At 39.9% G+C, this 15153-nt stretch overlaps 1 protein-coding gene across 1 annotated transcript; it reads right to left on the reverse strand.

Annotated features, from left to right (window-relative positions):
* Positions 1-1194: 1194 nt before the first annotated feature.
* RNF141 (ring finger protein 141) lies at positions 1195-14061 on the reverse strand. The gene is made up of 6 exons (XM_075094821.1): positions 13927-14061; positions 11784-11986; positions 10179-10287; positions 8995-9176; positions 5666-5773; positions 1195-3980 (listed from the first exon to the last, which is right to left on the reverse strand). Exons 2-6 carry the CDS (start codon positions 11966-11968, stop codon positions 3830-3832), a joined length of 735 nt encoding a protein of 244 aa, XP_074950922.1. The 5' UTR covers positions 11969-11986; positions 13927-14061; the 3' UTR covers positions 1195-3829.
* Positions 14062-15153: the final 1092 nt, after the last annotated feature.

Genomic DNA, 15153 nt, shown 5'->3' on the forward strand with positions numbered 1-15153 from the left:
ATTCACCCACTTAAAACAGGAGAGGAAAAAACCTTATGGTAAGTTATCTTCAATAATGGTTTAACAACAGAAAACCAAAGGAAAAAAATCATTACTGTAATATTAGTCACAATATAATTAATTCCATCACAGAGCATGGGTATTTAGCAGATACAAAATTAAAGAATTATGAATATGCAGTGTCAAGAATTAAGGCCAGACAGGTTAACAGAGAGCTCCCACTTACATGAAGCATCTTTGAGGCTCCCTGAGGAGGCTACTGTGCCAAGATTCAGCAGGACACAAAGCACAAAGAATTAGAAGGAACCTCTTAGCTACAGAAGTGATGCATTCAGCACATACAGCTATGCAGGGGTGGAATTTACCAGTTCAGTTCAAACCTACAGCACAGACATCTTCACTGGTTGCCATGTGTTTCCAGAACTGGAACAAGTATGGATTAGAAAATCTTCGTAATTATATACACAATTATTGTTAAAGGAAAGATATCTAAGTTAAATATGCCATTTCCCACCAAAAAAAGAATCACACAAGTTACATTAATATGGTGTCTAAACTTGAAACCTAGTAAGTATATACATCCGTTAATTCCTCAAGTACACCTACCTCCTGGTGTGTCTGTCAGATGGTAAGTTCTCCAATTTTAATTTCCTGATCTGTTAATGAATTTGTCTCCTATTTCTCACTTGGCTTCACAGATCAAAACAGATAAACCCAAGTAACTAGACAGAGGAAACAGTTACATTAATTATATACTTCAATTCTTATTAAAAAATAGGAAGAATCTGAGAAGAAAGAATACTTCAAACCTTCGCATTCTTAAGCTTTAGAATACTATCAGAAACACCATGGAATAACTTTGGGAAAAAATATATCACGCTTCTGGGGGGGGGGGGGAATCCTTTCTCCAAAGAAACCTGCTCCCCAATACTGTCCTTCTAAGAAGCAGAGTTGTTTATTTTTTTCCCATCACTGCAGCAGGTTCCAATTTATTTGTTTTGACAAAAGAAAACAGAAGAATCTGAGTCTTTCGCAGAGCTGCATTTAAGCTACCTTGTTCATACCATACCTCAAAGTTTAAGAGATATCTCACTCACAACGGCATACTTTTATCCACACCATCTGTACAATGGAATTGGATTTAGATTACAATTCAGGTTTCAGACTTCTGTGGTACTAGAGCCACGAGATTCCTTAAGCTTAAAAGAACTTTGACAGTTCTTCCAAAGTAACTTTATTGCACAATTCATACACAAAGTTTAATATCCTGGAATGCCCTTAGCTATTAATACAATCTGTAATGTTTAAATTACAATTTCACATTAAGCCTGTAAGAAATCTTCACTTACGCAAGGAAGTTTAGTTTGTTCTAATGCCCCCCCCCCCCCCCCAACAGCTGTTTGTAGTAATTCACATTTTCAAGGTCTTGCTTCTGGTACCCACTGCCATGTCCCTGCCAATGCGATTCCTTTTCCTTTCCCAAAATGGTTTGCTAAATGTAGCACTTCAGACTAGGTAATAACAGCCAGTACCAAACTAATAGGTTTTTTAGTGTTAATGTACCTACTATCCCATATAACATACAGTACATATATTTTACAAGGCACACATTACAGTTCCTACATCACAGCAGTGTGCATTACAGCAACTTAAGTAAAAAAGCTGTACAGAATACAAAGTTTACTTTTTCACTATTTAAATAATTTTTGCAGTAGTTTATATTGTAATTGCAAGTGTCATTATGCTGCAATTAACAACCTGTTTGCATCATTACAAAATTACATTTTAAGAAGTTCATGTAAGTTCTCAGCAGAAAGTCAACTTATAAAATCTCAGTTCAGAAGTATAATTCTTGAAATACTTGAAAAATAAAGTTAGCTTGAAGCTTTAATTTAGATGCTCTTTCTGTTCCAGTGATATAAAAAGTTTTAAAAATTCAAAGTTTATTTTAAAGTTCTGAAAATGGACTAATGCAAGCTCAAAAAGCAAAAAGAAATCAAACTGGTATGTGATTAGGAATATTTGCAAATATCTTACTGGAAAATCCCTGACCATTAACAATTTTCAGCCCAAATAATAACTGCCTTTACGCAACCAAACAGTGGATACATTTTCAGAAGTATCTCTCACTGGTATCAAAGGATTGCCGAAGGGTAGTTCTAAGCTATATACATTCATAAATGGATTTTTCAATAGTTAAACACAGATTTACACATTAAGCCGTACTGGCTTTTAGATGATGCACACAACAGTATGTTCCTTATCTGTCTTAATGCCTATGATAAATTTGACAACCGTGCCATAAGCCAAGCTCGAATGGGTGCCATATGGACGTATGAATGAGAAATTCCCAGGATCTGGTCCCCAATGTAATGAAATGATGTTGTAGCCAATTACAAAAAATAACCCAAATGCGCGTATCTACGTGGGCACACGCCTTCTACTGTCTGTGACAAAAGGCCTTCGCCTTATGGCATTGTAGAATTTTAACAAGTATGGTAATTAAAAATGCAGTCTTACAGTAAGCAAGATTTATGCTGATATTCCCTCAAATGCTGCACTTGAGTACTTCTCACTTAATGGACTCAAGTTAAGAGAGTATTTGTTAATATATATTAAAAAAAATAATTCTCTACAATAGCAGTTGATTTCCATAACACTATTTATGCAAAAGAGGCTTAAGATGGGTTTCCTGTATACTAACGATTTATTTTAGACTCTCCAAACTTAGCTCTTGAAAGATTTTACTCTGCTAGACACAGAAACTGTTGCACTCCAGTTGTGATATCCCTTTTCCCAAGATCTCACATGCACATCTCGCTGCAAGCGACATTAGTAAAGTAGAAGTTTCTCTCTGCTACATAAAAGCATATTGCACTTGTAGATATAAAGCACAGCACCCTTACTTAGATTATCACCTTATAACTCTGATTTCATCACTTCAAAAACTCAAGAGAAGCAGATAAAGCCACAGCATCAGACTAAACCACACCTCAACCGCTAATTCAAATAAAGTCACTCTTTTCAGATATGGCTAATGTTTAAAAAAAATTTTGGCCATTCTTGATCAAAAAACTATAAAGAAACTGATTTACTTTTTTTAGGATTGTGTAAGAAACTGTTTAATGTTTCCAAGCTACTAAGACTATGCTAAATATCGTATTTTTAAAAAATATTCTGAGAGAATCTTGTTAGACAAATAAAGGGGAGTGCACAAGTACATTTACAGAGCTGCCTATGCTCTCCAAAACAGATTTAAAATAATTACTACTAAAACTCAGAACAGATCAGATTCAAATCAGTATCTGTAAACACTAAAAGCAGCAGTAACTGGCTGCTGAAGAACAGGCAGTGGGACATCTTCAAGTTTCAGCAGTAAAATTTCAAATTAATAATCACTAGTGCTAACTCATCATCTATTTGCCATGAAGTAAAAGGGAGTGCTGTTACGGAAAACTGAGGTGAAGCCATCTGATGTGGTTCACCTTCTGTAGCAGTGCACTGCAATGTTCAAACAGCAGTTAGCAGTTGTAGTTGTGCTGTTATAAATCGCTTCATCTAGTAGTCGAACTGTTAATTAATATCAAAAGTAGTTGTTAAATTAAATATTAATGATCAAAGAGTTTACTGAAAGTACATGTTAATAACTAAGACTGCACACACATACACTGCCTCATACACCCTGTGTTTTAAGAGCAGTGTGGATTCACAGCAGCCAAGAGGAGAAGTTAAAGACAAGTCTGGAAGAACAGAAGCCAGAGGTAAAAACAGATGTTTGTGAAAACAAAAGCTTCAAGTGCATCTGCTATTATCAGCTTGCTGGCCAGTGTCAGGGTCTGTGAGGCTGGCCCGCCTCATCTACCATGTTAAGTATATAAGTAGCAACATCATCTTCTGTAGGTGCATCTGAGACCACCCAAGAATCACTCGCCCCAGTCACTTGCCGACGGCAGACAGGACAGCTTCTGTGACGATCACTCCTGTTAGGAAGCCAGAGAAATGAGTGTTTTTCACAGATGGTCTCTTCCCGGCCAAAAAAAGCCAAAAGAACCCTCCACCCCACAAAAAAACCAAACCAAACCAACCAACCCAGTGAGAACTTCAAGAATGATCAGGTTAACTGAATTAGACCACCTATATATTTTGTTTGTTTAAAAACTTTGTGAAGAACATTGGCCAACAATTCTGAATGTAGCTCCATTCTCCAAGTGATAAATTTGGAGTCATGTTTCTCATAATCCATTTTGCTCAGGTTAAACAGAATGCATCTGTAGCTACCTGTCCAGAAAGCTTAAATGGAAATCCACGGTCTAAGTTAATTCTTCCTATCTTTAGATATTCAGCTGAGGTACTTCAGAGACAGTCCCCATAAGCTTCCTATATAAAAAGGAACCCTCTTCCTGAGTCATTCAGCCCACTGAAGTTTAGAATTGGTCCCTCAGGGTCCCATCCCCCTCCATCAACTAATGCAGGGGCCCCAAACAATTATGCTTCTGAGCTGGGAGTCCCTGTGATAGACCTAGGTTAAGAAGAGATGAACCTTAAAAACTGAATACCAAAAAAGAAGCAGTATAACTGGAACTTAGTTCAGCTGATTCATTAGCCAAATTAGAATATAATCCGCTCTCCACCAGTTGCTAAACTAAACCCTGCATTGCTGATGGGTGTGAAAATATTTTCCTAGGAAAGAGACTATTTACAGTCTGAGATCCAGGGATTTTTGCTGCGATTTTTCCTTGTGGGAGGATGGTGTTTTAAGAGTAACTTCCTTGATAAGCCTTTGAAAAAGCCACAAACCAAATTCTTATGCACAAATTATGTGACTTAAATGTAAAATCACTTGCATTAACTAGTCAAAAAAAGCCTTTAACTGAGGATATCTGTCTCACCTAATGCTAGACTGCCAGAACGCCTGCCTGGTCAGAGAAGAGCTACACTCCTCCACAAAGCAATTTTTCTCTCTCAGTTTTCCAACAACTGGTGTATCAGATGCAGAATCTGAAAAGCTGCTCAGTTTACTATGAAGCTGAACATATATTCTAAGATACAGGTTATACATAAATTTGAAGGTGTTGCTATTGAGAAGAAATATTTTCCTGGAAAAGTCTGGTATATTTTGATTAGTAAAGATGTATGCTATTTATTTCAAGTGAAAGCATAATACATAGAAAAAAAATCCCTTTGACAGTTATTTCCCAAAGAAGTGATAAGGCAATCCAACTTGCCTTCCTATTTGCAGAGTCGTACAAACTATTGATTTTTTTCCTTAAAAAGAAGGTTTTAATGAGATTTTGTCTCATTAAATATGATAATATGCCACCATCAGCATACTACATTTTCTCTAGTTTTCGAGCAAGAATACAATAATGTGATTTTACAAGGATAAAAAGAGGTAATAAATTACAAAACAAATGCTGGAAAGCACTTTCACATCTCTTTTTTCCCAAAATGAAATGCTTCATAAGATGTTTACAAATTCTGAAATCTTTCCTTCTGCTCCAGTCTGATTTTACTCAAGCTTGTTGTGTATCACATGTACATTAGCTTGCAAATGTCTTCAGACGTTAAATTATATGGGAACTAAGGAATCTGTCAGACCAAACTGAAACATGTCAGATAACCTGTAAGTACTATAAAATAATGAATATCCTTTAATATACATTACCATTTATCAATGCACTTCTGGCAGAAACTGTGAGCGCATGGCAAGATTAAATCAGCACGCCCATCCATGCAGATGCAACATTCCTCTTCATCTGTCAACTGTTTAACCCTGCAGAAGAGAAGACAGTATTTTCTCTTAGATAACTAGTAAGTTTTATATTTATGCCCTAGTAACTACGCTAGTTACTATTTTTTTCATAATAATTAGTGATGGACAGAAAGGAACACCTGTGCTTACCTGCAAGGAACATGTAATTTTGTGAACGGACTAGTTATATCATCCCAGCCTATGTCAGCAGACATAGCCTCAAGCTACCAGCAAAGAACAGCAAATGAACTAAATTAAGTTAGAATACACATTTGTTTTTTGTTTTTGTGTGACATGGTGCTTTTGGTGTTGCAAAGGGTTATACAAATCCTTTTTCATATCAACAAGGAAACATGAGAAGTTGTAACTTTCACATGTTCCATGACTGGGCAAAAGAACAGAAACATTGTTTACATTAAAGGCAGGAAAAGAATCTGCCTTCCTTTCACAGGGTGTCAGGCTGCACTGTTTCATAATGAACTCAAATTTCTGTATGCTGGCTTATATCCTAGATAAAGACATGCATGTTGAGAGGACCTTTACTAGAATGCATGTTCACTAATTTCACCTGCTGTCAAAACACCAAGACCTAAACTGCTTGTTATATTGAAAAGGCTGGTTTTAGCTTGCAATACACTCTTCATGATTGTTCCTCCAAATTAGGACTCTCAAGTTGACTGTTAACACAGCTTTTCCAGCTATGCTTCTAAGTGTTCTTGTTGGGGGAGGGGAGATTTAAAAATCAGATCACTCCCCAGGACATACATTTTCATTTTACGTCCTCATTTTTTTTCCCACAAATAATAGGTATCTGTATCTAAAGTTCCTAACAGTAGTATCACAAGTATTTGCATTATTAAAACTTCTCAAGCATGAAAAGGTACAGAGAACCCTCAGCTTTCACTGACCTACCTAGACACGTAGCGCTCCCTAATTTTATAGTCATGGCTCACTACCAAGAGAGCCAAGTAAGTGTTCTGAAATTTATGTTTTCCAAAAGTCCTGATCAGGGAGTCCCTTTTGTGACTTGGATCACAGAGGTAGTGTTCTAGAAAGAATGGCATTTCAGGAGGGATAGTCCACCTTAATAACTATTGATCAGACCGCTTTTGCTGAGGTATCTCAGGAGTTTGTCAAATACAGAGTCATTTTTTAACTGTACACATTAGCCAGCTAACTGACAGCAGTTAACATGCTTTTGTTTTATTCTTCAGTAGGTCCTTGGGGTTTCCTTTTCAATTTGCTTTTTGATAAATTACTTTTAGAATGCTAAGAGATTATTTTGTAGAATTACAGATGGTGTCTGCACACAGTGAGGACAACAGTTTCCAAAAATCCTATCTTTTGATAACTCACTATGTTCTTTGGACTCACTCCCTCTCATTTCCCTCCTCCATGCACTTCTGAGTACTAACCTTTCATAACACTTCGATTTCTGAGATTTGCTGATGTATATACAAGCAATTATTCTTAAAATGGATGCCCTAGTTAGAAAGTTTCTGGAACCTAAGATTTAGCCATAAGACTAAGTTTCTGAAGAAATAGTAAAATACCAGAGTGACAAACTAAGGAAATGCTTGTCTCTTCATTATCAGAAAGCATAAACCACTTATGGATATTTTGGGATGCTCCAAATAGGAAATGGATGTTCTAGAGAAATGGGGTATTATTCCAGTGGAAGAAGTTAAGATAAGAAGAAGAATGAAACAGATAATATTTGCTATTTTTGGACAGTGACAGCTAGCTTTTGCAGAGCCAGAAAATATATAAAGGTGAGAATAATTTAGGCAAATGGGAGGATATAGTGAAAAACAAACAGAAGATTTCCTTGGTGTGGAATACTTGAAGATGCTTCAGCCTATATTTTCCGCAATGACTTGAAAACCTTGGGTAAGATACAAGCTCACTAAACTCCAGCACTTTACCAGCATATTAGAAAAGTATACTCCTTTTTTGTTGTTGTTATTTGCCACTAATACTACACCAAGTGATGAAGTTTACAAACATGAAGGATGCTCAGCTGCCCCATCTCGAAGTCTGAAAACTGAAAAAGGAACTCACCTAGGGAACCTTCTATCTACTCTTTGACTTTAGCAATATATGAAGTTCCTTCGCCTGAGCATCTGGGGTTTTTTTGTTTTCTTGGTTTGTTTGAAGTAAAAGGCTGTTTCCAGATATACATGTGTTCCAGTATAACCACATGCATCTTTGAGAAAGAGCAGAAAAATATGCTTTCCCAAACAGGTCCACAACGTGCTGCCTAACTATAGCATTTTAATAACTCTGAACAGCCAATAATTTAAAACTATTTGTTCTCAAACAAGAGAAACAGGAAATTAAATGAAAACACCACCTTCTGGAATCCACCAACTTAGAAAAACCAGTGGGCTCTATCTGTAGAATGGCAACATACCTGACGCCTTTCTCATTCTAACACCTTGAGTGTGACATTTTAGAGACACTTAACTAGCTCAGCAACTTGTTTTTAAAATATCTGGCTACCAGCTCTTCACTGGTTGATAAAGAGAACTCTACCATTTACTACTTTTTCACATAAAACCTAACTCTACCTCACTTAAAACCGAGTTAGAACTCTAAACTAATTCAGAAAGTTAAAAGTAAAGAATTCCTGGTCGCAACATTTCCACATAGGGAAACAGTGACAAGCTTCTTGCTGTTACATTCAGTGTGAACTGAAGTTATTGCAGGTGTTGACCTCAGTCTTTTGCTTTTCCTCTAGTTAACGAAGCAGGATGTCAACATGTGTGAGACAGTTCACATTTTTCCAGTCTTCCAAGCTAAATTATTACCATAATTGATGACTTTCTAATGGCAACAGATGGGAATTTTCCCATGCCAAAATGTAAAAGAGGAAGATAAAGTTTAAGTGGAACAATAACAAAATCTGTTTAAACAAACACTGTCAAACCCCCTAGATTTGTAGCTGCAGCTGATTCCATTTCCTCCCATTTCCTTATTCAGGAGATTCAACATATACCATATTTGTATTAGAACTGATCATTAAAATGATTGTTGTGAAGCACCAACAGCATTTCACCCAAGTATACTACAGCTCTCTTGCTACAAGAAAAGGTGTGCTATTCCTGTTTGTGAAGACAAAGTCTGCATCTGCCAAGAGCACGCGGTCTTGCTTGTTAAGTGTTTGTAGTTCAGGTTTTACACACAACTTCCAAAATATTTATGTTGTAACTGCGGTCAGAAGCTAGAGTATATCAAAATACCTTCCCATCCACAAGCTGGCCTGACAAGATGACAGGGACATCAAACTCTCAGAAGCTTCTTCAGAAGTACCACTCTGTGCAAGAACTCCCGCTGCTTGACTGGTGATGTCTTTATAAAGTTGAATGAACTGATACAAGTTCAAGATTCTGGAAGCTTCCACAATGCCACTTGTTTTATTTATCTGAAGATACAAGAATTGTTTGCAATTACGTATCAGATTTTTACTTGACATTGACAATCAAAATTCTTTTAATGCACTGCAAATCTCATGGCAGTAGCCACCTTCCCAAGTGTTCATCACTATGTTAGCAAATTGCAGTCTCCTTCAATAATAATTAAGACCTGCAAACACTGCTGTGTCATCATGAGGAATACCACAGTTAGAACTACATTTTTAGGGCAAGACAATTACCTTCACTACTGAAAAGGATTGTGAATAGGGACCTAATGCCTCAAAAACTGGGTTAAACTTAGGACAAAGAACAGGATAATCAGTTATTTAATATCTGAACTTAAGTAGCCCACAATGATGTTTGCCTTAACAAAAACTAAGAGCAAATGAAAAATTACAAACTGTTAGTTTCAAACAAAGTTTGAAAGTTGGCTTGGTTGAAGCTGCATGTTAAGATTGCCCAGTGGATTCAGGACCATTTAAGGATGTTACTTGATAGGAGACAGAGGGGGAAAATCTCCTCATTAGAAAGAGCAAACTTAGTAACCTTTGTCACAGTCTTCAAACTAAGATAAACATTTAACTTTTAGATTGGTTTTCTAAGGAATCAGAATATAGACAGTTAAACTAGCTCAGCTAATAATGCTTGGAATTGCTGACTAAATTCTACTACTATCAAACTATATAGTTCCCAGTTTGTGGTACTATTTGATTACCATGACTTGACCTTATGGACCTATTAGTCAGGAATTCAGATGATTTATAAGCACTCCATTGGAAGATATCATTCCTTTAAACTTTGTTATGAAAATGTTTTTGTTTACCTGCTTTTTGCAGAAGCTTAGAATTTAGGCTAAATTTATCTGAAATAGTATCCTTGAATACATCATCTATATCAAAATATATATGCAAAATATATGTAGCAGATGTTGGATTTTACCAGTAAAAGTGACAGTTCTGAAATATCTCTACACAAAAACCCCGCCAAATTAAAACTTCCAACAATCTTACTTTAGTACATATTATCCGAACGACCACCTTCCAGAAAGCAGAAGAATCAGAACCGGGCTGCACTTCAAATAACAGATGTTTGTCCTGTCCAGAAGCCAATTTTGCAGTACTGAAATAAAGAAACATCAGTTTTACATCATGTGCTAGACATGCAAAGACCAGCAACCTCAGCCACTGTGGTATTTTTTATTGTTCACCTATGTGCTCTTTATCCTTAAAGAGATTTTATCAATACCGCCCAGAGACATGAAATTAATGAGTAATGACCTTCTTGGCATGTCATTAGATATAAAACACATAGTCCATTTCACTTTAAACTGCACAGTAAATTTCAAAAAATGACATGCAAATCTTTTGGTCCAGTGTCAGCAAGCATCCTTTATAGACATTTTAATTTGTATATACTTCCACTGTTTATTATAGTGATCATACAATTTTACGGTCCAATCTAAAAAGATTATTTCCTTATCATGGATGTAAAAAAAGCATGCAAGTACCAACACATGCAGATGAGGTTTATTTTTGTTAGCATATATTAATAATGAAGCAGCCAGGTGACCCTGAGATTTTTGGGGTTTTATTTTTTTTTTTAATGGAACACAGACACAAAGGTCTATTCCATAAGAACCAGAACAAGGTGTGTTACATTCAGGCTGAAATAAACCCTGTAAAGAACTTAAAAAAACCCCTTGAATTACAATATTTTGGAGTTAATTATACTGAGATCTGCTTGGGTTCTCAGGCAAAACATGAAGTAACATTCTTCAAAATCTATTTACGTGTCCATCCAGAAGACAAGCTATCTGTCCTTGAAGGTCATTCATAAAAGTATGACACTGCACAAGACGATTTCTAAACTAAATACAAATTCACATTATAGTTAAACATCAAACACTACCAAAAGCCACACACCACAAAGCCCCTTTTCAGCATGTACATTTCCACTTTGTATCATTTTATACCATAAATATTGGTTAAGAATGACAACTCTGCTTTTCTTGTTAATTTCTTTTTACCTTCAATGTATCAGTCAAACAAAAGGCAGGCTATGAAAAGTCTTACTTATGCAGCTTTTTGTCTGGGATTATCTTGGTCACCGATTTCAGATAGTAAGGGACATCTGTAATGAGGAACAGCACTGCATGTCTCCAGAGGTGGGAGGGAGAGATGGCACACACAGCTCTGTCTCAGGTACTACCTTCCTGTGTAGCTGTACCGTCTTTACAGGGCTCATGTAGCTACTTCCTGCCAAAAGGGATGGGCAGAGAGGATGCAGCATTGCATCTTTAGGTGGTTGGTGGAGGGGGGATGAGTAAGGGAGACAGGTAACACTAACAAAAATACATGGCTAAATGTCTACCTCTTGTGAACTTCTGAGAGAGAAGCAACACTTGCTGAAAGAAGTGTACTGGAGAAAAGTGAGTTTAAGGAGGAGAAAGGGCTTTGGTTCTGAAGTGTAATTACAATCAGTATAGAAACTTTAGGGACTGAAGGAAACATTTCAAAACCAGATGGCCAGTTCTGTCTTAGCCAGCACTGGAGAATACATTGCATACAAGGTCTCTGTGAAACATGAAAAAAAGAAGGCAACAAAGTAAGTCTTACACATCATTAAGTTCAGCTACTCTTCCCAGAAACTCTTCATAAGTTAGGAAACCACTTTCTTGAACCAAAGAGGCATGCTTTGCTACTTTTTCTGGCAACTTGTTAATGACAGTTTGTGTGTGGCTTGAAATTTGTTGACCCATGGTGAAGTTCTTCACCTCAGTTCTGCAGAAGGAAGTTTTCATTTGCTTGTAGTCTCTCTCCTAAAAATATTTGAGATTTTTATTAATGTGTTTTATGAATCGCTACTCCCTCATCTTCTTTTAGCATAAGAGTTTAGCTACCCACAAATGAGTAATTATTCTACAGTACCACAACTTGAACAGTCATATCAGAAACAATGCAGAACACTTAGACTGGAATATGGCATTAACAACTTACAAAAAGTGGATTGTTTTGCTTACAGCAATACTTGTATTAAATAGAGATCATTTTTCATGCAGATTTTTCAGCAACTCTCACACACACATATAAATACATCCAATGGAATGGAAAAGAAAATCTTAGGATGATGATGGTAATTTATGGCAATCTTTATTTTTCCTAAGTATCTCTGCACGTGAAAGTCAGAATGTCTACAAAGGAACACATCAAGGTATGTCTTATAGACACAGACATTACACTAGGAATTAGCTTTTTTACATCAGACTGACACTGGCAGATCAAAAGAACTCTCACAGCCTTTGTAAACTGGTAAGCCACGGAATCCATGTCGGTTTAAACCAATTTAGAAATCTCCCTATCTGCACTCAACTTTCAGATGTATTACAGAACTGACTTGCTCAAACCTCTTCAACTGATTTCACCCTTCCTTTACACTCGTATGTTTTTTACCCAAAGTCTACATAAGGATCTTCCCTATGCCTTCTGATTCTGGGTCTTCATCCGTCTCTCCCCCCTTGATCCCCCTCATTTGACATTCCCCCCAAATTTCTATTTCAAGACAAAGAATAAAGAGCAGAGGCATGCAAACTAATTCTGTCTGTACATAGTTCATTGCTTGCAATGCAAATCAGTAGTTTCATACCCTTTTAAGACTTCTGCAGATATAAGTCTGCAATGGCAAGCTAATTGCTGATTATCAACCTTAAGTATGGAATAATCTGATATTAGGTGTATTACAGACACCTTATGAGAGATGTCATAGAAAACCAGAACTTCATCCTGCATGTATGTATAGCTGCATTTGGGTACAAAACTGCCCAGGAGCACGGTCTAGAGCTGTTGAGATCTTGCCATGGTGTTAAGAAAAACGCAGCTCACAGAAACTGAGTTCATGTCTCAGCATTCTATGAACTATTCTGGTGTTTCACACAAGAGAATAAGTGTCCAACTTAATGGTTGAATTTTGACCAATTTCTGACCTCGGGCAGCTGTGTTCCCCTTTAGTCACTTTTCTTCTTCCAAATTTCCCTCCAACCATCTCCTCTTCTGCTATCTAAACCTTTCATCTGGTGAGCACACACCCAGAAGGTACTGCCTCTCAAAAACATAACCTCTCACACCCTTCAAGTACAGCCCACCCCACATCTTCCTAGGTTTGTGTGTTCCCTCTAACTGAAACGCAGCCTTCCTGAGGAAGCAAAGTGCCGCGCGGGCCTACCGACCTAACAATACACGGTCGTATCACAGAAAAGTTTGGACAAAACCTAGAAAAGCCCTGCGAAGCCGCCTACAGGAGCGTTTCCTCGCGTTCGCTCGTCGCGGCCAGAGGCGCACGGCGCTGCCCGCAACTAAGCGAGGCGCACCGCCCGGCCCCCGGAACACGCGCTCTCGCCTGACCGTTTAACCGTTACTCAAGGGCCGGCCTCGAGGCAGGCCGCGCGCACGGCCCAGCTGCGCCACGCCCGCACCGCACGGCCCGGCCCGGCGGGGCGGGGGACGGCCTGCTTCACCTTCCCCTCCCCCTCCCCGTAGACGCCGCGCGCGCGGGTAACCTCCGCCCGGCCTTTCCCGCCCCGGCGGACGCGGCAGCACCGCCCGTCTCAGGGAACAGGGAACCAGCCGGGCTTCGCTAGGGGCACCGCACCCAGCGGCTTCCCCTGGCCCCGGCGCGGGCCTCGCGCTTCCCCGCCCGCCCCCTCGCCCCACCCCGGCGCCGTGACTGCAGGCCGCGGAGAACGGGCCCTGCCGGCAGCCTCACCCCGGCGCCCCGGCATCCTGCTCGCCGCCGCCCGACGGGGACCGGACCGGAGCGGGACCGCACGGGCCGAGGCGGCAGCCGCGCGCCCCGGAAGTCGGCGACCGGCGCAGGCGCAAATGCGGCGGCGGCGGATCCCGGCGCGGCTCGGTGACGCCAGCGCGCGGCTCGCGCCGTTGCCGGGACACGGCGGACGCCGGGCCCGCCTCGCAGGGCCCGTGCGGTGCGGCCGGGGCGGGCAGGGCCGGAGACGCTCCCGATGCAGCGATGCGGGCCGGAGGCCCCTTGCACACGGGGGAGTCCGCCATGGCGTTATCGCTGAGCGCAGCAAGCACCGCCGAACATCCTTTCTGTTCCGGAGTACGGGTGCTGTCCGGGGTTGTTTTCCTCCGAGAACCAGCCTGTAGTAGCTTGAACGACCAGAACAGGGTAATTTCACTGCAGGCGGGCCTTGCTGCACCCTCAGCAGGTGCCCGGTCAGTGCTGCACAGCTCAGGGTTCCTGGCGCCTGAAGGGACGTAAGAGCACCTGTACTATTCTCTCTTTTCTATTAGCTCTAACAAATAGCAATTTAAATGATACTTAATGGAGTGTGGGTGCCTGCCTCAGCGGGACAGTCACAGGCCAGCAACTGCTGGTGCAAAACATTCCCCCCCCCCCGCCCCAGGCCTGGCAGAAGAGCCGGGGCCGGGCAGGGAGGGCACCCTGGGCGGCCCGGAGGATGTGGGCGTTGGATGCGTGCAGCAAAGGGCGATGCTCACTGACCTTTTTAGAAAAAAAAAAAAAACAACAACACCCATAAATGATAAGCCATTTAGGAACAGAAGTCCTAGAACATCCTCTAGGTCATCCACATCCTGGTGCTTTAAGGTTTAATTCTAGAGTTTTGTTTTGTTTGTGTTTTCTTTTTTATTTTAAAGAGGAGAAAAGGAGTAGTACTTCCCCTTCCTGGCTGCTTCTGTTCACACATAGACACGCATACTTCCCACGATAAAGGCACCCCTGAATTCCAGGCAGGGATTGGGCTGAACCAGGAACCTCAATGTATTTCCTGCAGGGCAACCACCCCTTTTGCCTAAGGTCAGCAAACATCTGTAGCCTCAGCATGGGAATCTGCATAGTGCTACTGTCAAATGACTAATACAAGCTGCAATCTCCTGCTAGGTGGAATGAATTATTTGTCCAAGATACTTGAGCATAATGCATTTTCTGAGACATCAAGGAACTTCA

This window comes from Phalacrocorax aristotelis, chromosome 5 (assembly GCF_949628215.1).
Source record: "Phalacrocorax aristotelis chromosome 5, bGulAri2.1, whole genome shotgun sequence".
Taxonomy (NCBI): Eukaryota; Metazoa; Chordata; class Aves; order Suliformes; family Phalacrocoracidae; genus Phalacrocorax; species Phalacrocorax aristotelis.